The 23,267-nt window shown below is 37.8% G+C and overlaps 1 protein-coding gene across 40 annotated transcripts in view; it reads right to left on the reverse strand.

The window, feature by feature from the left end:
• GLRA2 (glycine receptor alpha 2) overlaps positions 1 to 23,267 on the reverse strand; it is a 198,459-nt gene that overhangs the window by 114,358 nt on the left and 60,834 nt on the right. For 28 of the 40 annotated variants that reach the window (XM_021410208.1, XM_021410169.1, XM_021410014.1 and 25 more), the window contains 3 exons: positions 18,486 to 18,611; positions 12,638 to 12,858; positions 10,298 to 10,431 (listed from right to left, as the gene is read on the reverse strand). In XM_021410208.1, the coding sequence (XP_021265883.1) occupies positions 10,298 to 10,431; positions 12,638 to 12,705 (202 nt within the window). In that variant the 5' untranslated portion in view covers positions 12,706 to 12,858; positions 18,486 to 18,611. Of the gene's footprint in view, positions 1 to 10,297; positions 10,432 to 12,637; positions 12,859 to 13,539; positions 13,764 to 18,485; positions 18,612 to 19,995; positions 20,019 to 20,279; positions 20,369 to 23,267 lie in introns of those variants that run through there. The other 12 variants (XM_021410189.1, XM_021410126.1, XM_021410092.1 and 9 more) reach the window with 7 other exon arrangements.

Below are 23,267 nucleotides of genomic sequence, written 5' to 3' on the forward strand. Positions count from 1 at the left end.
GTCAACAGGCATTGTCTCAATCATAAAGTTTGGTCAGTACTTCTCTCTGTGCCACAGAGAGGTCTCAGAATATATTTTAACTCTCTTTTAATTCCTCTGAGCTTTGGGCATACTTTATTTCCCAGTTCTGTCATCTTTTCCTTTAATGTCTTCATAATGTTCCTTGCTTTACTGTCCTTTAAGACATATGCAAGAGTTCGAGAAAAAGAGCAGTTTGGGTGGCTAACATTACTGGCCAGACATAGATTTATGACTGCTAGGGAATTATACATCAGATGATATATAGGACACATATGAACAATGGGATTTAGACAAATGGGATGGCTCAGGCATAGGGACAAGCGACAGCAGGAGGTTAGGAGCTGATATAGATGGCAATCTGCAAATGGTCAGGGACACAAACACATATTCACCACATCTAGCACTAACATTTTTCTTTCTATTTTTACCCATTTCAGCTGTTGGGAACTTCCCATTTTGGACCTCCTTATAGTCCAGCTCATTTCTCTGCAATCTATGCATAATATTACTCTGAAATTAATTCCTCCCTCTTGATCCATCAGCTGTTCTGTTTTACGTTTATCTCAGTCTCCCATCCTCTCCTTTCACAAATCCCCTCCCCCTCTGGGAGCCTGCTATATGTTCTCCCATATCCTGAATACTAGAAAGAATCTGTCTTTTAACTGTAATATATCCTTAAGACACTTCTTGGATGTCTTTCACTACCAATTTTTCCATCATTATGTCTCTCCATATATAAAATGGCTGGAAGAATGGGGGAGGAAATGCGAACTCCTACAAAATAACACCTTATAAACTAGCTGGTTTACCTTTTTGTGAGTAGCAAGTCACCTGTTGTAAGGAAATTATGAGGTCTTTGATCTAAGATGCTCAATCAATGCATTGCTGAGAAGACTATCACGTGGATTTCATGCAGGCTCTAAACTCAGCCAAAGCTCTGCAGGGTCAGGGCATTCAGTCTTTTTCTGCCACCAGTAGACACGCTGTAGTAGATTCCTATCTACTACAAAATTTTCCATATGGGACTTATCCACACTGAGGAGTTTATTGGCCCTAACTGAATCTGTCCCTAATTATTTATAATTTTGATAAGACTACTAAGCTTGTCTTCAACAGAAAAAAAGGAAAAAAATAAATTTAATACTGTTTTTAACAAATAGTGTGTGTTTTACCCCACAAAAACACACCTCAGAGCTGTGAAATTAAAAAAAATAATTCTCAGGAGTATGGAGCCAAAGAACCGTGAAATTATTCTCAGGAGTATGGAGCCAGATAGCTGCAAAATTCTCCCACATGCCTATTTTTAGGATGGTTCCTATAATCAGAATGGCCAATCTCAGACTGCTATATTTGATAGGATATCACTGTCTTCAAAGAAAAATTGCTGCAGTCTGAAATTATTATGTGAAGTGGCCACATCTGCATGTTTTTTTGGGACATGGGAGAGTTAGTGCATGCATTTATGCAAAAGCAACAGGCTTCATTTGCATCCAGCAAAAAAAGTAGTTTTTACATACACTACTGGTTTAGACCCATGCATGTCATTTGCATGCGTCTTTTCAAAAAAGTGAGATACTGCTTTAGACTGTAGTGTGAGATGCTACAGCTGCATTCCTGCCAAAGAGTTACTCTTGTTGTACTTCTTATTTAGGATTTATTCTTTATTAAACATACTGGACAGCATAAGAAGAAAGGACAGCCTTAATAAGACAGTTTTATAACATGAGATGAAGACATGCAGACAGCATGCACTGGGATTGTAGTCATCAGAGGCAGCCTAACATAATGGGTATCTATCCAATAAATTATAATCCTACATTTTTCCTAACTATGCTTGTTTAAGGAAACCATATAGACTCTCCTCAGCTGTATTGCCTCACATACAAAGGAGCTAACATATAAACATGTTCCTGGGGCAGAAAAAGTGTATTAATTGAATATCACTTGCTGTTCTTCAAGGGAAAGTGCTGACAACTCAGCTAGCCTCAGATGTGCCCAATGGTTTCCATACGTCCCTGAGCTTTGGAGAGACACAAACACCCAGAAAGGGATATTAGCTTTCAGAGAAGAGCATCGTAGCACTACTGTGCTTCCCTGGATCAATGATTGTTTTCTGTAGGCAACAAAATCTTAGCCAAGTAGAATATTAGACAAGTAGAAGCAGCTGCAATATTTGCATTGAGGGACCTTCTGACCCTCTCTTTCTCAGCAAGGTTTAGGTACCTCATTTAGTATATGCAGTTCTGAGCATTATCCTGCAACATATAACATCCTAGAAAGAGCAAACAAAAAATTCAGTCTTTCCTCTAAAATGGAGCCAATAGCAAAACGCTGAGAAAGCCTCTGCAGAAAGAGTCCTTTCTAGGATCTTCCATGCATGCTTCAGCTTGGATGGATGCAAACTTACACCTCCTGGGCTACAAGGCTGTGATTTTCTTGGGAAGTGGGAAGGGATATCTCTCAATGTCATTTTGTTTTCAGAGGGGATGGGTTTCATCCTAAAGTGCAGCTCTGGTCACTTTTAAAAATATGCAATTGCTCTGAAAGTGATGCCTCCTATTTTTTTCCACGGAAATTAAAAAAGCTAAAAAAAAAACCACAATAACAATTTTTGATAGAGCAAATTCTCAGCTGAAAAAACACTATTTTTCAACATAGTAACCACCATGAGCTATGCACTTTCACCAGCAGTGAATAAGAGCTTGCATGCAATGCTCAGAAAAATCTGCTTCAGAGGAGGTGACCACCTCTTGCTGTCACCCCTGCTGAAATGCACCACCCACTGCCTCACTGTGCTCACATCCACGTGGTGGTCTCCAGAAATATTCAGTAAGTGTTGATGAATGTCAGTGAGTGCCATTTTTTCTGCATGGAGGAATTCAGCTCCACCCCTATCCTTCATCCACATTTCCATGTCAGATGCCATTGTGTCAGATTGCCCCTTTACTGCCATCTGTCACGTGGCAACAGCATGTAACAGGATATTGGCCAGAATGTTCAACCTCTACTGCTAAAGCACCAACATCTACCTCTGGCATTGTGGGCCAACATAATAAAACAGGAGGCATTACTTTTGGAGCAGCCCTAGTAGTTAGTAGGTGCAGGTAGACTCTGAACTCATCTTGTTATTCAGCAAAGCACTTCAGACACAATATCTGGAGAGAGAAACTGCACTCATGAAAATTTGTATCTTAGCAGATAGAGGACTTACCAGGATGAATGCAAGTAGTGCTGGTTCCCAATCCCTGCCCTTATAACTTTTTCTTCAACAAGTACATAATCTGGCCCTAGCATGCAATGGCTGCAATATTCACAGCTGTGCACTACATCAAAATGGTCAAGACTAAAGGCCTCTTACGCTGCCAGCTGCAGTTCATGGCTAAAAAACCATGTTTTCCTTGTATCTTCTGTCTGCCCTAATTAAGTTTGAATTCATTGCTGAAAGATGGGCCGTTCAGAGTCTTTTATACTCCTTTGGATCAGGTAATGACCTTTTAAGTTGAGGGGGAGCTGGACAAAAAATTGTCTAAAGGAAGGCAGGCCTACTATAGCCATTGTTCAATCTTTGTGTGTTTTTTAAAGTGATCTTAGATTCATTCCGAGAGGAATCCCTTTCCTCTTGAATATAATGCATGTTTGGAGATATCTGGTCCTTACAGGGCAATGGAGGTGGAGGAATGCCTCATCAGAGAGCCTGAATTTGGTTTAGGCATAAGGTAATTTCTAGCCAAGGCATTTCTAAGCACACTCAGGAGCCTTTTTGCTTCCACTCTTTCCATCTACTGACATGTAGTCGAGGCAAAAGGAGTAATCAGTGTGTCTTCATGACCTTGTAATAGTCAAGGATGCTAGTAGCTGGCATGGTAACTGAATACTTGATGATCTTCATGCTTTCCAGAATCTTAGCCTTTATATTTCTGTATATTTTTCATTTTATACCACAGATCCGGTCTTAATGAGATTGGCAGATCACTATTTATGCCAGACATTGTGCACCTCTAATTTGAGAAGTTATACCCTGTGCCAATCTGTCTGCATAATTTAGGGGACTCTTAAAATCACTCATTTCTGTGAAAGACTGTGAATTGCGTATTTGGAAGCTGAAGCATCAAACATACATTTTCTGATGACTTAATCAGAGATTTATATTCATATTTCCAGAGGGAGGAAAAAAAGATAATGAATCTGTCTAATAAAACTGCACATTCTGCTTTATGTATACATATTCCTTGTTGCTCTATAACCATATGTAATAGGTTTTCAGTTGATAAATGTTATGCTTATAGTAAACTAAGTGTACATGTTTTTATATATTCTGTATATAAATTGCATGTTTCCTAAGACAGCCAAAACATAACAAGACACTTAATGAGTGACCCCAGGGCATTGGCTTCAACTGTATAAAATATTTAAATCTAAATATGACACTGAATATAATGAAAATAACACAATTAAATTAGAACACGGTCAGAACAATAGAGCCTGCTGCTTTGATATCAAAAGACTTTGGATCTGCTTTGGCATTTGTTCTTCGTAAATTCCCTTGGCAGTTTATGCAGCAGCAGACCAATATTCCATGACAAGAGCCAAATGCATTGATATATCTTAATTAAATCACTGGTTCTGAATAAAAGCAACACACCAACGTGACATGGATCATTGTGGCTAACTTTATAATTATAAAAGAAGACCAGGAAAAGATGAAGCCAAACAGCAATTGTGTTTACACTTCCACAAGCTCAAAGCCTTTCTGACTTGCTTTGTAGAGAGCTGGTTGGAGGAAGCTCAGAAAGAGACCCATGGAATGAGAAAACAGACAAGCAGTGTAGGTAGTGAGGGAGTTTACCTGAGCTTTCTGTCTGGCCTCACTTGTCTAGAAGGCTAGACAAAACATAACTGGGCATGAAGTTCCCCTAGCCTGTTGATGTTCTGAGAAAGAAACTAAAATTAAAGAGAGATGGTGAGAAGGACATGTTCCATAGCCCTCTTTACCATCAATTTTAAAATGCACTGTAAAGGTTCCTTGCATAATTGCAGTGAAATTGCATGAGAACATGTACATCTAGGGAAGGCAGGAGCAGGACATCAGTTTCTTAGCTACATTTTTGTAGTCAAAGAAAAATAAAACAACTAACCAAATACAAAACAAAACCCAACAACTAAAGCAAACAACAACAAAAAAAAAAACCCCAGACAATATCATATGTATAAGGTATCTTTATGTAGCATATACCTTTACAGTGGGATGCCTGTTTCAAGGCTGAAAGTAAATCAGAAGAATACCTCCCTAATAATGGATATGAGCACATTCCAAGAAATTTATGTCTAGGGAATATCGTAGCTTAGCCACTTCCAAAAACACTTGGCCACGTAGCTTCCCTCCTCCTACACTGAACCTTCTGTGTATATCCTACCTACAATGTGCACCAGTTTCTTACTACATGCTGTCTTTCTTGACTGGTATCTGAGCATCTACTGGACAAGATATCCTCATTTGAGCCTCAGGGTCAATGGAAAACAGCCCAATGTAGAATACTGACTGCATCTAACATCACGGGCAGTGGTTGTTACCGACTGAAGCCTGACTTTGGGGAGGTTGTTAACTGCTGGAGAATGAACCACATCAGCTCCATGTCTACTTCACATATACTATTCAACTTTTAAATGCATTTATTGGTTATTTTTTTCAACAGGTATTTATTGAGAAGCATCAAGTATAGACTAAGGTAGACATCTGCAGACAGTGCCTCTTAGCACACACATAGAAGTTGCTCTTATGTTTTTAGTCTGATGCTGTTCATTTCACCTCTAAGTGTCATCCAGTAGCTTCCATTTGTGCCCTTTTAAGCAGTTCATTACTGATCAACTCAGGGGCCAAATATGTAAGCAGTGGGCTCGAATACGTGGGAAAAACTGACCCTTGGTGCCAAGGAGTTATAGTATTAAAGTGCATTAGCCATTTCCTGTAACAGTTGTCAGGCTAATTTTCAGTAAATGACTTAGTCCATGTGTTTGTTATTCAGATGTAAACCCACTGACTCGGCGTGAAAATGACATTACACCACTGTAATCACAGACTAATCTTTTACAGCAACAGCCACTACATGCCCAAACTGCATCCCTCTAACAAGACTCCGAGTTCAGAAGCAGCATTTTGTGAGCAAGTTAATTCACACTGCATTGCATCATTCATTGTTGAGAGTAATATTGACAGGCGCCGTTGCTGCAAATCTCCATGCAACTCCATAAAATTCAGAGTGCTTTTTAGCAAATGGTGACTTAATGGGAAAGAATGCACTGAAATCATAGAATTAAATTCAGTACTCTTGAATATACTGAATATATATTGAAATTCAAAATATTGAAAATGATACAAATCACTCTTATCTTGATTGTTAACATTTTCTGTATGTAAATATAATATATTCCTGGACATCTTGGGGACAAATTCCCCTTCTCTCCATTCTGTGTGTGACAACCATATTCTTCTTAAAGCATAAATAATATGGTCATGGCTATCAATAAATAGTTTTCTCTACCTGGTCAGTTCTAGTTATTTTAGATTGTAAGCTGTTTCAGAATATGAATATCTTAAAATGTGGAAGTAGTTTAGTAACTTCTGAAGCTAAAAACCTGCCAAGAAATATAAAATTCAAGCTGACTTTCCATCAGCCTCACATCTCATGTTCTGACCAAGTTGTAGGTTGATCTTGTGTACCATGGCTTTGCTTATAGCATTCTTGAGGAATCCTGAGGTGAATACTGTGTAATCTATGATGCTGCTTCACCATCTCTGGCTTTGACCAGCACAAAATTACATTTTTGGCTAGTGTTCTAACACAGGTGCCCTGCACTATTTCTGGCTTTTCTGAGGAATCAGTGTAATCAGTGGAGAAAGTACAAGCCTTCACTCTTGATTTTTGTTGTTTTTGTTGCTCTTCATCATTAAAAGTATATATCATTAATATTAATTACAGAAAAAGAAAATCATACAGGTTTACATTTTATTATTTTACAGAAACCACGCTTAACTGATGTTATAATTGAAAAAGAAGCAGCAAATCAAGTCATAGGATCCCAAGCTTATGTTTGCTGTCAACAGAAGGACTCTCAGGGACTTCAATTAGTATTAGATTGTAGTCTTAATATTTACATTTAAAAGTATTCCCCCCCGTGTCCTTACATAAATTATTAGGCTATTCAAATTCAATAAGAGATAAGTGTGAGATGGAAAAGTGTGCATTACGTATCTGACAAAGTGATTAAAGAAAGGCAATTGTGAGAGCTGTCACTTTGGCTGATAGTCGGGGAGACTGTTTAAGTGCCTGGTCATTTTGTATCTGATCACTGCTTGTGTCAACTGGAACAAAAATCTTCCCTTCTCTATTCTAACAATTGTGTAAGAGAGAAAGATAAGAAAAGAAAGAATCTTTCAGTATACTGGAAAAAAAAATAGGAATTGATGTCTAAGCACTTATGCATTCACCTGTTGCTCTCCCAGTATCTTCCTGAATGTTCTATTTTGCAAGAGTCAGTTAGGGAAAAGCACGTAACTAATGACGAAATTCTTTATCTGGATAAAACACCTTGTTCCAGTAAGCAGCATTTTCCTCTCTTTTTAGCCTTTATGCCACAAATTATTCAAATAGCTGCTGTTTTCCAGTAATTCAGACTAGTCATATAAATACATTTAATTATTGCATAATTAGCTGTATAAAATAAAGGCGTTCTACTCAACTGCCTTTCCAAGAATATCAGAATTTTATAGCATTTTAAAATGCCTAGTGAACTAGGAGAAAATAACTGATTCAAAGCAGAAAAAAAGAAGTACATGAGCAGTGGTCCAAATACCTTCATCCACACTGTATTTTTTGAAACACAGGAAAAAAAACACTAACTCCAGACTATATGTAAAACCAGGTAGCTGATCACTAGTTTAAACAGTTATTTCTGAAGACATCTTTTATATTTAAAAATTCTTGCCTTAAAATATAAAAAATATTCTGAAGTGGAAAGTCATTTAACTTTTCATGTATCAATGCAGTTATATGACTTAAAACATCAGTATTGTGCAATAGACCATATCAAAAAAAATCTTACAGATTAATAAATGATAGAAATGGAAACAGTTTGTATTGAGGTAACTATAAAGATTCAGCACAAAAAAAACTCTTTATAAGACTTAATTCCAAGCAAGGTATTTATTTTTATTACGACCTCCTTGCAACTGTACTCTAATTCTTTAAAAGGAAAATATATGTTATATAGAACAATAACTTCTTTCCATTCTTTGAAAAAATTAACAAGATTTGGGCAACTGGACGATGGTTATGCATCATAATCACTAAAAAAAGTGGTTATCAGCTGAAAAGGTTTTCACAGGTGCGATGAAATTCAAAGACACATGACTTAATTTTCTAGTCTGTAAGAAAACCTCTGAGAGATCAAAGATATGAAGTTATGAAAAAATCCTGAAGATCTGCTGTAAATTCAAACTGCTGCTCTGGAACATAACTTCATTTAAAAAAAAAAAAAAAAAAAAAAAGATTCTTTACTATTAGGAACTAACATGTGCCAACAGGCACCAGCTTCACATTAAGAAGAAACCATGAGGCTTGGAGGGAAGTACTGTCTTTCAAACACCTCAGCATGCTCTGTGTTGTGAACACCATACCTGCTGTAACCACAAAAGTACAAATCTGTCTCCTTCCGCTTTTATCACGAAATGGTTTTAGACATATACTGAGAAGAAGTAAAGAGCTGTCTTTGTGTTGTTATGTGGAACGGGACTGCTATTCTTAACTGATTTTACCTGAGCTACAAGAGATGAAGCAGAAATCTTCTTTCACTGTCCTTCCAACTTAAAGGACACAAAGAAGTTCTTAACAGTTGCTACCATCACTCAATTCAGGCAATTTCTGTCTTTATTTGCATTCTCTAAAACTTCTCTGATATTCATGCAAACACATCAAATGAATGCAAAAGCCTAACACAATATCACTACAAGATAACATGGGCTCCAGTTCAGGAAATTAATAAGCATTTTGTAAACTCTTCTGAAATTAAAACTCTGACTAGAGTTTTATTAACTTTAAGACCTTTGGATCTGAAAATCAAATTAGGTTTCTCCTCACTTAGGCATAGTAAGCAGTTAAAAAAGGCACTTCATTCCATGTCTTGTAATTTGTACTTGTGGAACAGAGAGAAGAAAATTATCTTTGATCTAATTTAATTAAACACTTTTCTCATTGACATGTAAGTGCCTTTTTTCCTAACAGTTCATTTGCTGGCTAAGAAAATGATTGTTTGTTCCACTCGTTATCAACTTTCACAGCAACGCTAACAAGGAGCAGTATAGAAAATACTGCATTTTGGTCAACAAAGCCAGTAGATATGAGTGCAAATGTACATTAGCATCAAGGATGTTTATGAAGGAAGAGTTTTATTAATTTTCGAAGTAGAACTGCATTCCAAGCTTTGAACTGGCTTGAAGGGCCGGTTTGGGGGGAATTAGAGAACTCTTCAAAACAGCTAAATATTTATTTACAATGAAAACTTCATTCACAGCTCTCTTCATTTGAAGCCAAAAGACATTTTGTGTTCATTTTCACCAGAATTTAAAGGTCTATAGCAAGGAAAACTTGCTCTGATAGTAATGATTACAAAAGAGGGCAGTTCACAGCCTTCTTTGTGCTGGAATAGTGGTGGTGATTCTTCACAACTCAGTTCAAATTTTGGAAGAAAAGAGGAAAATCATAGAAATGTAAAACAGAATATGTTTTTGTGGTTTTTATAAGGATTATGGGAAACTGATTCTTATAATTCAGTCAACATTAGCAGGATAAAATCTGCTCCTGCATACCTTGAGTTCTAATCTTCCTTCTTCAGACATTGCTATAAGGGAAACCACAATTTAGCATGGAAGTTCTCATGGCTTAAAAATTTCAGGAATAAGTCATCTCAATTACTTTTAGAGGGAAATCCTATTTACGTTTTGGAACTACAAAGGTCTTCGGAGACAATATCTGATAGCTAAATGTTATTGTCCCATATAGGTAAATTTGAAAATAGGGTTTTCTGTAGAAAAGTACAGAGCTCTGTACACTTACTACCTACGCTGCTCCTTTAGTCCTCCCCTTGGAACAACTTATCTCCATGACAATAACACACAAGAAAGCTGAAGTTATTGTAAAAAGAAAAAGAACTCAGATGTAACATCCTTAAAGAATACAAACAAACAAAATCATTAATTTATCAACAGTCTTTAAAAACTTACCTTTAAAATTTGGTCTGATTCTAGCATCATATCCCGATGTCCTTCCCATCAATTTGTCCAAAAAATCTGAAGGAGACAGGGTCTGTGAGGGGGATTTTCCAGATCTTGAATCATGTTCTTTACAGAAAGTCGTCCTAAATAAATTATTAGCCACCATTAGCTACTAGTTAGCTTGTATTTCATTCAAGTCATGAAAAAATTATAGCAATAAATAAAACTGTCTCAATTCACTGAATGCAACAATTAATATTTTTACAGAACAATATGATCTATTTTTCATCAGAAAACTTTATGCTAGAAATAAAAATGAATTTTGGATGGCATGCATGGACATGTTTTGCTATTCAAAAAAAATCCCCCAGCTTTAAAAATAAATTTATTTGTGCTTTAAAAGTTTAGGAGATTCAGTCTACTTTTTTTTTAAATGCGTAAAGAAATCTTACAAGGACTTTGATATCTACTTCATATCACTGATTTAATTAAAATATACTGTTAAAATGTATGCATGTTAGCACTGATTCAAGGTGGTTGTAAACTTCTAAACAACAGTGGTCATCACTTATCAAGCAGAACTGGTACATATTGGTTTTGTTAATGTTAGAAAGGATATAGATGCAAAAAAAAAATGTTCTTTATAGATGCCACTCAAAGAAGATTGAAATCATGCTAATGAATGTCTGGCTTCTTCACCAGGAGGGCAAAAAAAAAGATTTCAGAGTCAGTCATATCTGATCTTAGTGATTTGTTTTGGTCTTTTTTTTTACCAATTAACATCAAATAGTAAAAATGATCAGTATTATCACCAGCTGGTATTTATACGCAAGCTCCTGAACATATGTCTGTTTTCAGGTTTTAAGAGTAAACTTCTGGTACTAGACCATGCATATGAAATTTTATACAGATAACACATTACATATTTCAAGTACATTAAGTATTTCAGACAAAAAGAATTTATGATTTCCCCCAGGTATTTCTCTAGGGAAAGTAAACTAGAATGAAATGGTCATATTTGGTGCACAGAGGCACAGATTTCATCTTAAGCAGCACTATCTTGGTTCCTAAATAACCAATATCATAGTATCTGTGCTTCAGTATAGTCACTGAGCTATACCAAAAGTAATAAAAACACTGTCTTCTTAACTACTCTCTGTTTAAATATTTGCCCAAAGGAAACCACTCTGTTTCAGGAGTCTTTCTTGCTGTTTTTTGTGCATTTACATGTAACTATAAACAAATAGATATACATGTGATCATCTGAAATCAGAAGAAAATATTAAATTCTTTATCTCTTTATAAAACCACCAAAACTGTTAAAAGGCAATGTGATAGTAAATTCCTGTGATGTGACTCCCCACTTTTTCAGTTTCCATATACAGGAGGGCACGTTGCTTTTTTTCTGCTTTTGTTGTTGACGTGACACTTTTACATCTCTAATTTTTAATATAAAATAGATTATATTTCCCACTTAAATAGTAGAAATGTTCAGTTAAGATAATGAAAACTTGAAAACTAATCCAGTCTAATTATTTTGGATGATCCTGTACAGACTACTTCTGTTTCCTTTCAGTGTCCACTAGTGATAAGTTGTGCTAACATCTCATGAGTGCAAACTCGTGAATACAAACATTATTTCACTCTGACACTGTATATATACATAACTACTCATACAAAAGCATTTTGTATGTTTACATGTAGATACACAGCTGTGTACATGAAAATAAGGAATCTCAGCTGAAATGGTGTTTCGGTTAATAGCAATGACTTGTTTGCCTTGTATCACAAGAAGTCAGTAGCTGAAGCAAAAGCTCATCAAGCATTAGAAATAAAATAAAAAGAGAAAATAAAAGTTAGAAGCAATAATCTCACGTACTGATGCTTTAAATGAACATAGTACTGGTCTAAGTCAGCATTTTTCCAAAATCAGAAGACCGGATCTCTAATTTCAAATAACCACATCCCTGACAAATCTGGTTGATCATTTCCAGAGCCTGAAGAGGAGGGAACCAAAGCAACTTCCTACATAAGCTCTGGAGGGAGCACAAAGATTAAATTGCATTTGGAAGGAAAACTGAAGAAACTGTTTTCAGCTATATTGATAGTCAGTAACAAAGCATGTCTTTGAATCGGAGAAATGGAAAATAGATCACCCAAACTTGAATATTTTTTGGTGTTCGTTACCAAGCAACGAGTCTCTGACTGTAAAAAGGAAAGTCTATACAGAATGAACACAAAACACTCTCAAATATAGCAAACAAACTAGGTTAACGTGACGTAGTTTCTTTATAGTTATGATTTCCACAGCCTTTGAAAAATATCATTACAAAGAGCCATATCACCTACCTGAAGTGGTTTGTCTCTAAGAAAAATGCAAACAAGGTTGTCAAAATTTTCACTAGCTGCCGGTTCATTCCTCCTGCTTTCTGTGTTGATTTGGAAAATATCCCAGAAACGATTCCAGAGAGATGCAGGGAAAAAGTATGCTGGTGCTGCCTAGATTCCCAAATTCAGCAATAATTTATTTTTCTTGACAATCAGGAAGAGAAGGTCTGGATCTCTACAAACTGGGGGTAAAAAAGAAATGCCAGTCCTTGGAATCATGGTCAGGTCAAGCCTAGGCTCATCTCCAGCAGCCAATGCAAAAGAGACAAAGCATCAGACCTGTTTGTTCCCCACCTTGCTTTTACTGAGTGATGGGGAAAAAAAAAAAAGAAAAAAAGAAAAAAAGAAGAAAAAAGAGAGAAAGAAAGAAAAGAAAAAAAAAGGAAAGAAAAAGAAGGGAAAACCCTACTACCCAAAGAGCATCACCCAAAGGGGAGTAGCACTGAGAGCAAGCAGTCTGTTGTCGGTGTGTTTTATTCCCCTTTTGCTTTGAAAAGTAGTATTTAGGAAGGGTGGTGGGGCTACTGGCTCGCTCCGTTCCACTCCCCCGTTGTCAGGGAGTTGTCGGCGCTGCCGTGCGGGAGCGAGCGGGTGGCGGGGGCTGCGGGGAACCCCAGCGCCTGTGCTGGAATGAGGCGGGCGGGAGCGCACCGCGCTATAAATTCAGCACTCGGACAGCTCCGCTCCCGCCGCTGCGCATGCGCCTGGTGCCCGGCGGATGGGAGGGGAGAGGCGCGCGTGTATGTGCGCGCGTGTGGTTGTACGTGTGCGCGCGTGGGGGTGCACGCCCAGAGTGCGCGTGGGAAGAGTGGTGGCATGGGGTGTGTGTGCAGGGAGGGCGTGTTTTGTGCGCGTGGGTGTACCTGAGTGGGGTGAGGGGGCTGCGTCGGGGGGTGCGTCTGAGCGATGTCTGTGTGTGCTGGGGCGGAGAGGGGCAGGGGCCCTAAGCCGGTGATTTGGGGAGAGCAGCCCGCCGACACGCTGGGCACTGCGAGGTCTGGAAAAAGCAGAGCTGGAGTGCGGGGGGAACGGGCTCCAGGGAGTCCATTTCCAGTTGTTCTTTGGTGTTGTTTCTCTTCACCATGGTCTAGAGAAGAAATTAATGGCATTGATCTTTCTTGGCTCTGTCTCCACACCCTAGCATGCTAGAAGCATAATGCCTTTCTTTTTACATGTAAGGAACTGGAGCAATGGCAGCTGAAACAAGGGCCGTGGTTACCCGAGGTTCCACAGATCTCAGGTACCCTCCTGCTCCCCAGTGTCCCCATCTCTTATCCTTCACGCAGAGCTTCCCACAGCCTTCATTGCTCAGTGACAGCTCCTCATGTTAAACTCAGACTGACTCTGGGGTGTCTCACATTGTTTGGAGGAAGGCACACATTGTTTGGAGGAAGGCAGAGTGGCTTGCCACATCTGAAACACGTCTGGTGATGGGCGGAAACTCTGCTCAACCCTTCAAGCATTTTGGTAGCATAGTTTTAAATGGGGAGTCTCATCTAGTGAATTTCAGTGAACAAAGTGCTTCCCTCTGCTATCCTCATGGTTTTTCCTCCCTCCACCACCTGTTCTGCCTGGTCACCCTACCAAGAAGCTGGACGCTTCTACATTGGTTTAGTTGGCTCCTGTTGGAAAATCCTAAACTTTGTGTAAATCAGAATCAAGTCTGTTTCAACAGTCTGAAATCCACTTCAGACAAAAAAAGCAGTTTTCTCTCCTCCCCAACACACATACACATTCTCTTATCTCCCTGAGAAAAAACCTGCCACTTCACAACAGAGTTTCTTACCACATTTGTAGTCACATTCAAAAATTTCCTCTGAACAGTATTTGTTGTGTTCCCACATTAGCAAGAGATCAAAGCCACTTACCATTCATTAAATGAAACTCTGTTAATGCATTTTGTTTATTTTTGCTTAACACAATAGAATATGTTTGAGAAAAACCACACCTCACTAGCTTTTCATAGGTGCAAATGGTAGATATCACACCTCAGGCACATCAAAACAAAGAAAGAAGAAATTACTAGGAAAAGTCCAAACATGCAAACGTACATCAAATCCTGATTGACTTGCCTGCTGAGTCTGTCAGTAGCACAGTGGAAGGTCCAGCAGAAGAAAGGCCACAGACTGTCTTTAGTGAAACTATGAAAATGTTGTGGTAAGTACTGGGAGCTGGTGCTGACTCATTGCGCTACAACATCCTCCAGCCTCGCTGGAAGATAGTTTTTCATGCTAACATGGTATTAAAGAAGAGTTATGTATCTTACTGCAGCCTTTCATTCTGAGGAATAAAGCTCACAAAGCTACATCTGGAAACAATAAAAGAGTTTTGAGTCAACTAAGACATACTTTTCAAATTTTTCCCATCCTTATCTAGGTAGGAACCCAATAAAAGTGCTATATATTGTTTCCTTTCATTAAGATAAATGGAGAGATTGGAAAGCAACAATTTCTATCTGCTGCAGGAAAAACTATGTCTTTTTAACCGACACTGCCACCTGCTTAAAAGTGCAGGGAATCTCAGGAATGCTTGCACAGTTCCCAGTGCAGAAATCACAGCAGGTATCTTTCAGATAATGCTGTTCACATGGATTTTGTGATATTACATGCTTTTAAAGGTCTATAAATGTTCATTACCTTTCTTGTTGGAAAAAAAAAATGTAACTAAATATTTTAGAAGTTTTCTAACTAGAGAAAATCTTGAAAGTCTACCTTCCAAAATTTAGCTGCTAGCAGCCATTTCCTGCACTTTCACAGCTGCTTGAAATGCTAAATAACTACCGCTTAAAAAAAAAAAAAAAAAAAAAAAAAGGTTGCAGGAAGTGCTTTAAAATAGCCTGCCTATAATTGGCATCGGGGTTGTAAAAATATGATAGGAGATGTAAAAATAAGAATTTGGGGTATCTGCTCCATCATTCCTAACACCTCCCAGAGCCCAGAGACTTCAGTAACATGTTAATCAGCAGAGTGGTTAAGTGGAAGTGCAAAACAAAACTTAATAAGCTCTTGAAAACAGTGATTTACTGATACAGACTTAAGGTACAGTCTGCTCAGCCTGGAGAAAAGGAGGCTCAGGGGAATCTTACCAATGTCAATAAATACCTGCAGGAAGGGTGCAAAGGGGATGGAGCCAGGCTCTTTTCAGTGCTTCCTGCTGCCAGGGCAAGAGGCAGTGGGCACAAACTGGAACACAGGAAGCTTGTCCTGAACATCAGGAAGCACTGTCACAGGCTGTGCAGTCTCCTCCTTGCAGATCTCCTGGAGCTGCCTGGCCATGGGCCTGGCACCCTGCTCTGGGTGTCCTGCTTGGGCAGGGTCTGGGCCTGATGGACCCAGAGGTACCCTCTGACCCCAACCACTCCATGACCCTGTGAACTTCAACTTTCACTTGAATAACTCTCTTCTCAAAACTCTCAGGGCTCAGACAAGCTATTTTTTTCTAACCAGAGGGCTCCAGGTTTAATTCCCATCTGTATATCGGCAGGACAGTTTCTCTGCATCCTTCACCCATTTTCTGTGAATTGACAAGTGTAAAGAAATTCTTTCAGTCATTCTTTCAACAGTCTCTCCTCACTCTCCGCCCATTTATTTTTCATAACTGTTCTTCCTGTTGGAAGCCTCTGAAGTCTCTTCGTTGTAAATCATCCACAATCAAACACTGTCTATAAAACGTACAGCCAATTGTGAGGAATGAGCTACAGCTCTGCAGGTCAGGGAAATCATTTGGAGGCAGCGTGCCTGGGTGTCCAAAGCTCTCTCCCTTGTCCTCTTCATGTTCAGGAATGGGAGATGTGAGTAGCACAGACATCAAAATGCAGCAGCTAGTGTATGAGCTGCGTAGGTCCTATTGCACAGATGCAATTCTTTCCAGTGTCACTCATCTGTTATCTCTCACAACACATTTTTGACAGTGAAGGTGTGACAAATGGATGGGAGTCACAGGCTCCCACACAGGATGAGGTGGGGGGGCTTGTAGTAAAATGGTGTGGGAATGTGGAGGAAGATGAGAGTGAAATGCTCTTCCAGTGAAGAGGCTAAATAATGTATCCTCACAGTTCCCCAGGCAGATACTAAAGATTAATAAGGGTACTAAATATGATATATTATGTCAAACATGAACTAATTCAGTCATCTCTCTATTCTGCCTGATTTTCTTAAGTACTAACTGCTGATCAGAAAATAGGACAGAATCACCCTCTTTCCATGTAAATAGTTTCATAACAGTTAGTTGATGGCACATGATTTATTTTTGCATTGTGTATGCACTTTTGGAAACTCAGAAATGGAAGAAATAAGGTCATACCACTTTCCCAAATTATGATAAATAATTTATCAAGGAGCACGCCTCTAAAGAAACGAAATCCATCACTTCAAATATGCAATTAGTGTCCATAAGAAGAGAAAATTCAATATAACTTTTGGCATGTCAGATTACTATAATTGTTGGATGTTTGTTAACAAGGTCAAGTGTATTTCAAAATACTGCCAAACATAAAAAAATAGAGTACTGAAAATGTAAAAGGTCCAATTATAGTGGGGGTAGAACAAAAAAAAAAAAGAACAAAAAAAGCCCTGAAGGTAATACAACATGACCACATGATGAACTAGGGAGAAGAAACCAACGGGGCTATCTGTTTTTTGAACTGTATTATAATGAATTATGTAAAGGATAAAAAAAAAGTAGTAAATCCTGTTTTTCTTCAAGAAATGTGTTACTAACAAATGTCTTGCTGAGTATAGAGGTACAATTACTTCCATGCTCCTGATGGCAACATTATTTCTGATACAAGCCAGGATGACATTGGCCTTCTTGGCTCACTCATGTTCAGATGGCTGTCAGCTAACACCTCCAGATCCTTTTTCTCTGTGCAGCTGAAAAGCCACTCTTGCCCAACCTGTAGTAATGCCTGGGGTTGTTGTTACCCAAGTGCAGGACTCAGCACTTGGTCTTGTTGAACATCATACAATTGGCCTCAGCCCAGTGATCCCCCTGCAGGGTCTTCCTACTCTCAGACGGATCTGTGATTTTTCTTGTACTGCAAAGGTAGTAAAAATAGAATGCACCAGGTCTCATTTGAAAACTTATTATCTCCTCTATTTTAGGTCTGATAGTTTAACAGTGTCATTAGATGGGGATTTATGTTAGTTTTATCAGTCAACTCAAGTGGATTCGGCTCTTGTTTTTTTGGCATTACCATCAGATTCCTGCTTTTCCCAAGAACTTTCTATGCTACGAAGCCTGTTTAAGTGGTTGATAATACCTTGCTTCTAGCATTGTACCAGAGAAGCCATTACAGTATGCAAGAGCATTTCATACAGGTAAAATGACAACATCAAGTATTTGGAGTAGAATAACATCGGAAATAAGAACAGATATAAATACAGTCATATATACATTAACCAATCCAGACCTTCTTAATTTAGAGAGCAGGAGGAAGGAGGTTAACATGAGCTACTCATTCAGTCCCTGATCTTCTCTTGTAGTTCATGCTGGGATGCACTGGCAGATGTCCAAACAGGAATAAAAAATACTACTCAGAAACATCACAACACTGATCTTTCCCTATATTTCATACTTCCTCCTGGTAACTTAGATATGACCCTGAATCACTGATAGCTCTTAGATGTCATTTATAGCTTAAATTACATAGATATATTATATACCACACGCTTCAAGAAATTATTCACAGAACCCATCCACACCAAAGGCAAGCTCTACTAATGGCTGAAAATCAGTTTTAAACTTCATAGTGGTGCCTTGGATTTAAAATCTTTGCTCGTGAAATTAGAATCTCTTTACTTGGAAATACCTGATGGCTTAGTAGAAGGCACTTCAGTAGCCAGAGGTGTTCCAGGCTCATTCCAGCAGTGAATTTCTCCCTCTGCACTGTGCCAGGGTGTAGAGAAAGTGGCCAGAATTGCAATCCATCGTCTACCTTTTTATAGAATCCAGGAAAAGAATAAATGGCAAATAACATTGTTTATATGCTTACATCCAAAGTATAGTTAAATGACTTTGCAAGGTAAGTTATTCTTCCTCTGTATGTGTCTGAGCTTCAAACTGCCACTGCTAAGACATCACTGCTACAGGAAGACAGTATAAACAATTCCCATACAGTTTTGTTTTAATCTCACTTGAATGGAAACATCCTCAGTTAAATTTTCTACAAAATGCAAACTGAGATTACTAAGCAGAGGCACTAAAATGAAAGATCAGTGATGTCAACTAAATTATTTTTTTTACATTTTCTGTGTATGAATCCATACGTAACAAGTTTACTGTAAATACATTATCCTGCTAACATCCTTTGTTTACTTTATCTGAGTTAACCACAGCTGTGAGAGACAAGTATTTATAGGAAATCAACAGACCACTCATTTCCTAGAATTGCATGGCTGAACTCATTGTCTAATGAACATTCATCCAGCTTTAATACTTCAATTTTTTAAATTCTTATGGGAACAGTGGGAAGAATGTATTGTCCCATGTATGTCTGGTAGCATGACTAGCGAAGAACACTGTTAAACCATGCTATTAAGATGATTTATCTAGTGAATACTTGCTTCTGATATATAGATACATAAAAGTTCTGTCACAGTTCTTGATTTCATTTGCAGCAATAATTTTGTTCCAGATGTTACATGTTAGCCTGATGAACAAAATATGTTACTTCTACTGTAAAACAGAGACTTCAGCAGGCAGCAGAATTGTATAGAAGCAATGAGTAATGCTGCACATCGTAATCAGTTTAATCATGTCTTCCCTTAATGCTTGTAGGCTGAATTTGCTTCTGTTCTGATGGTATTATTTTGTAAATTTTGGTCTTTGATATTTAATCAAGTATGCATTCTTCCTGGCTTGCAACAAAACAATTTTTTACCCCATTTAATGCTTATCAAGCTTATTCAAAATAACATTTTTAAAGAGACTTTACAATATGGCATCTGATCGGAGCATAAGGATGCTAAGATCCAGAACAGTGTAATCATATGGGTAGAATGAAGAAAGCTTTAAAGCTTAATTTATTTATAAATGGATTACAAGAGTTACTCTAAACCGATCTTTTTAATTTTATATGCCTGGTGAAGAGCATGATAAAAGCAATCACAGTGCAAAATATGAATGATTTAGGTAATCATTTATGTCCTGCTTGTGCTGATTAGCCATCCCCTAGCACATCCAAAACACAGACACGCAGCCATTTTCAATATTGTTAAGGAAAAAAAAAAGTATTTGAAACAATGCAAAATTAAAATAAAAAATAAAATAATAAAATAGAAACGTAAAAACACTTTGTCACAGGTGATATTTGAACCTACCTGTGGCATTTGCAGTACAAAGGTCTGAAGTAACTAAGAAACATGGTGCAACAAAAGCAGGCAGTATGCAGTAGGGTAGCAACATGATGAAATAGATATTTCTGTGTGCTCTGAGAAGCCTGTTTTGTCATTTTTCCACACTATAAATGTCTCTTATTTCTATTTTTCCTCTAGCTTTTACTAGAGAGGAGTACCAAGAGCAAGTGTGTGAAAGTGTGGGTGTATAAATACCTTTCCCCTGTCTTCTCCATAGTTCTAGATACTGGGAAAGAATGTGCTTTTACCTTCTCTCACAACCTCTTTCTCAGTTTCTCAGTACAGCGTAGAGAGAGAGGGATCTCAGCTTCTGCATCCCAGTGACTTGCTGTTAGCTCTGTAGGCAGAATATGAGCATTCCTGTGAGATGGAATCTGTCTAACTTGAAAAGCAGGGGAAAGGCCCTAGAAGACGAGTTGCCTTCAGACTTACAAGCTGCCTGTTATTGGTATGCACTTTCATAATTAGTTTTCTTTATGGCTAGTGGTGATCTGCAAGGTATCTGCTAAGTCATCAGCAATATTAGAGCTAAGATTAGTTCTTAATTTTAAAGTATCTGTTTGTTTATGACAGGCATACACCTTGTGATAAGGTCAGGAGCCTTGACCTGGAGGAATAAAAATGCTGCTGAGCTCTGCCTCAGTCACCTTTCTTTAGGATCAACCTTTCTGTAAGGCTGTCTGAGATCTAAAGATGAATGGTGTTCCAGAAACTGTGATTTATTTATAAATTTCTTGAGTAATATCAGCATGCTATGTGAATTTATATTAAAGACTTTCATGAATTCTTCCTAGCATATACTGAATAATACATAGTACTAGAAAATTGCATAAAATATTATTTAAACTTGTTGGAAAAAATATTATTTGAGAAGTGGTATACAAACACATAATTAAAGGATGTAACATAATGCATTATTCATCGTGGGGTAAAATGAAGATTGCCCATACATTTCCTGTCTGGAATGCTTAACTATGAAGATTTGTATTCTTTCACCTTGTTTTTCTGTATTAAAAACAATACTTATTCAAATTTCAAATGATTAAAAATTGACTACTCTTCTCACCTCTGACAGTATTCACTGGTAAAACCAGTGCTGAGTGCTAGACAGAAAATAGAAGGAAAATCTATCACAAAACATGTCTTTTAGCTAAATTCTTTTCTCTTTTGAAAGTAATTAAGCAACAAATTTATATTAAACATTTTACCTATATTATTGCTACTGCCCCCAAAAGAATTTGGCTAATGCTTATTAACTCGCTGTACTGAACAGTGGCCTGTGAAGCAGTGGTAATAAGATTTTATGAAAGCCCTCAGTTTAAAACTTCTGTTCCCTCTCTGTGCATGTGCATAATTACTATTGACGCCAGTGTGAGTTATACATTCATTACACAGTATGTACCAAGAGGAGAAAATGGTCCTACAGAGAATGTGGATCTGTTCATATCTATCTCTCAATTGTTTACACTCTAGGGAATAAGCAAAGGTCATTTCTCCCAGGCTTTTCTCCTTTCCTGCCAAAGTATGAGCCAAATTAAAGTCAATTGGAGTTTCATTGGAGCTTTCAGACATTGTAAGTATTCAGCTTGTTAACCAGGTTTGTTTTAAAGCACTTGTAAATAAAAAACCCTGCTTTTTCAAGTGCATTCCGTAACGCCTGCTTATGCCAAGGCTTCAGTCATTTCCACAGTTACATTTTATAGTCAGGTAGTTAATGCCTCTTTTTAAAATCATCTGGGTGGTTGTGTATCCTAATAATGGCCCAGAATCTGCATATTCATAAAGTAACACACGTTGGCAAAATTGGCGTGTTCAGCTTTTGCTGCTTCAACAGTCACTAATATACAACAGAGCACACATACACAAAAAGAAAAAAAAAAAAAAAACAACCAAACCCTTGACAACAGAATCTTAAAAACTGAACAAGAGCTGTTAATATGTACATTAAACAAAGACGAGAACAGGACTGATTCTTCGAAATATATTAGCCACTCAGTAGTTAATATTGCACTATTGCAGAATTAACCCTGATAGCAGAAGGAAGACTGACATAGTATAGAAAGACAGCCTGCAAGCTTATTTAAGCAAATAGAGATCTCCAGTAATCAGCACACAAAGCAGAGCTATAGATTGCTAGTGATGCACTCAGACTGTTTCCATTGTCTGGTTGGAGACACAAACCTGGAATCACCAACATCTCCAATTTTTGTCCTTTTCCTTTGGATTTGATGTCTGCCAAGCTGGAATATGGAATTTTCTGTCTAATGCCGAGTGCATCAATCATGCAAATTGTACAGGGTTTTAAAGTCATGTGAAAATATTTTTAGAGAAAAAAAGGTTATAAGTTTCCATTTTGTTAATAACACTGAGAAGAAGACACCATTAAATAAATTACTCAACCTGGATCACTTCCTGTCTTCTTAGCAAAATCCTTACTACAACTTGAATAAATGGAGTGCAGAGTGCCCTCTGAATTTGATCTGGCTAAACTGGCTGCAGTAAAACTTCAAAGGCTGTGAAGTTTTCACTGAGGCTTGGAAAGAAACAAGGTATCACCTGGGGAAACATAGCTATCTTCCTTCTTTAAAACTCTCACTGTCGGTGGAAGCCAGGGCAGCTCCCATAGCTGGCCACCAGATTGATACTTCAACATTTCTTCAGCAGTTCTAACTCTGCTCTTGTGGATGCCAACCTAGAATTTTTTTTACTATAAATGCAGATGAAATACTATCAACACAGCAAGTCTGTAGATCTTTCATACCATTTCCTTGAGAAGAACTTGAAGGAGATGGCTACGGATAGATCACTTTTCACAGTATTTAAGACCAGAATTGCAATTTATTTACATGAACACCCTCTGGACACCCAAAGACAATCTTCCAAATAATCTTCAGGTGACTCAGCATCAACCTGTCACATGTTCTCCCAACTAAGCCACTGCAAACATTGAATTCCAACTATCTGATGTGAATTAACATGCAATCCAAAATGTAGAAAGCTCGACTAAATCTATACGTCTTCTGTAGACAACCATTATCTTGGAGCTATGGAACTGGAAATACACATTATTTACTGAGAAAGTAATTCATGTCTTTGAACAAAACAAAAACCTCATGTATTTCAGTTAAATTCCTGTTCTCTTCTTGAAGAAAATATTGTGAAGATGCCAATGTCTTCCTGTATGATTATTTGGAATCTTTAATGTGGGGACATCCTCCAGTATCAGTAGTAGGGAT

This window comes from Numida meleagris, chromosome 1 (genome assembly GCF_002078875.1).
Source record: "Numida meleagris isolate 19003 breed g44 Domestic line chromosome 1, NumMel1.0, whole genome shotgun sequence".
Taxonomy (NCBI): Eukaryota; Metazoa; Chordata; class Aves; order Galliformes; family Numididae; genus Numida; species Numida meleagris.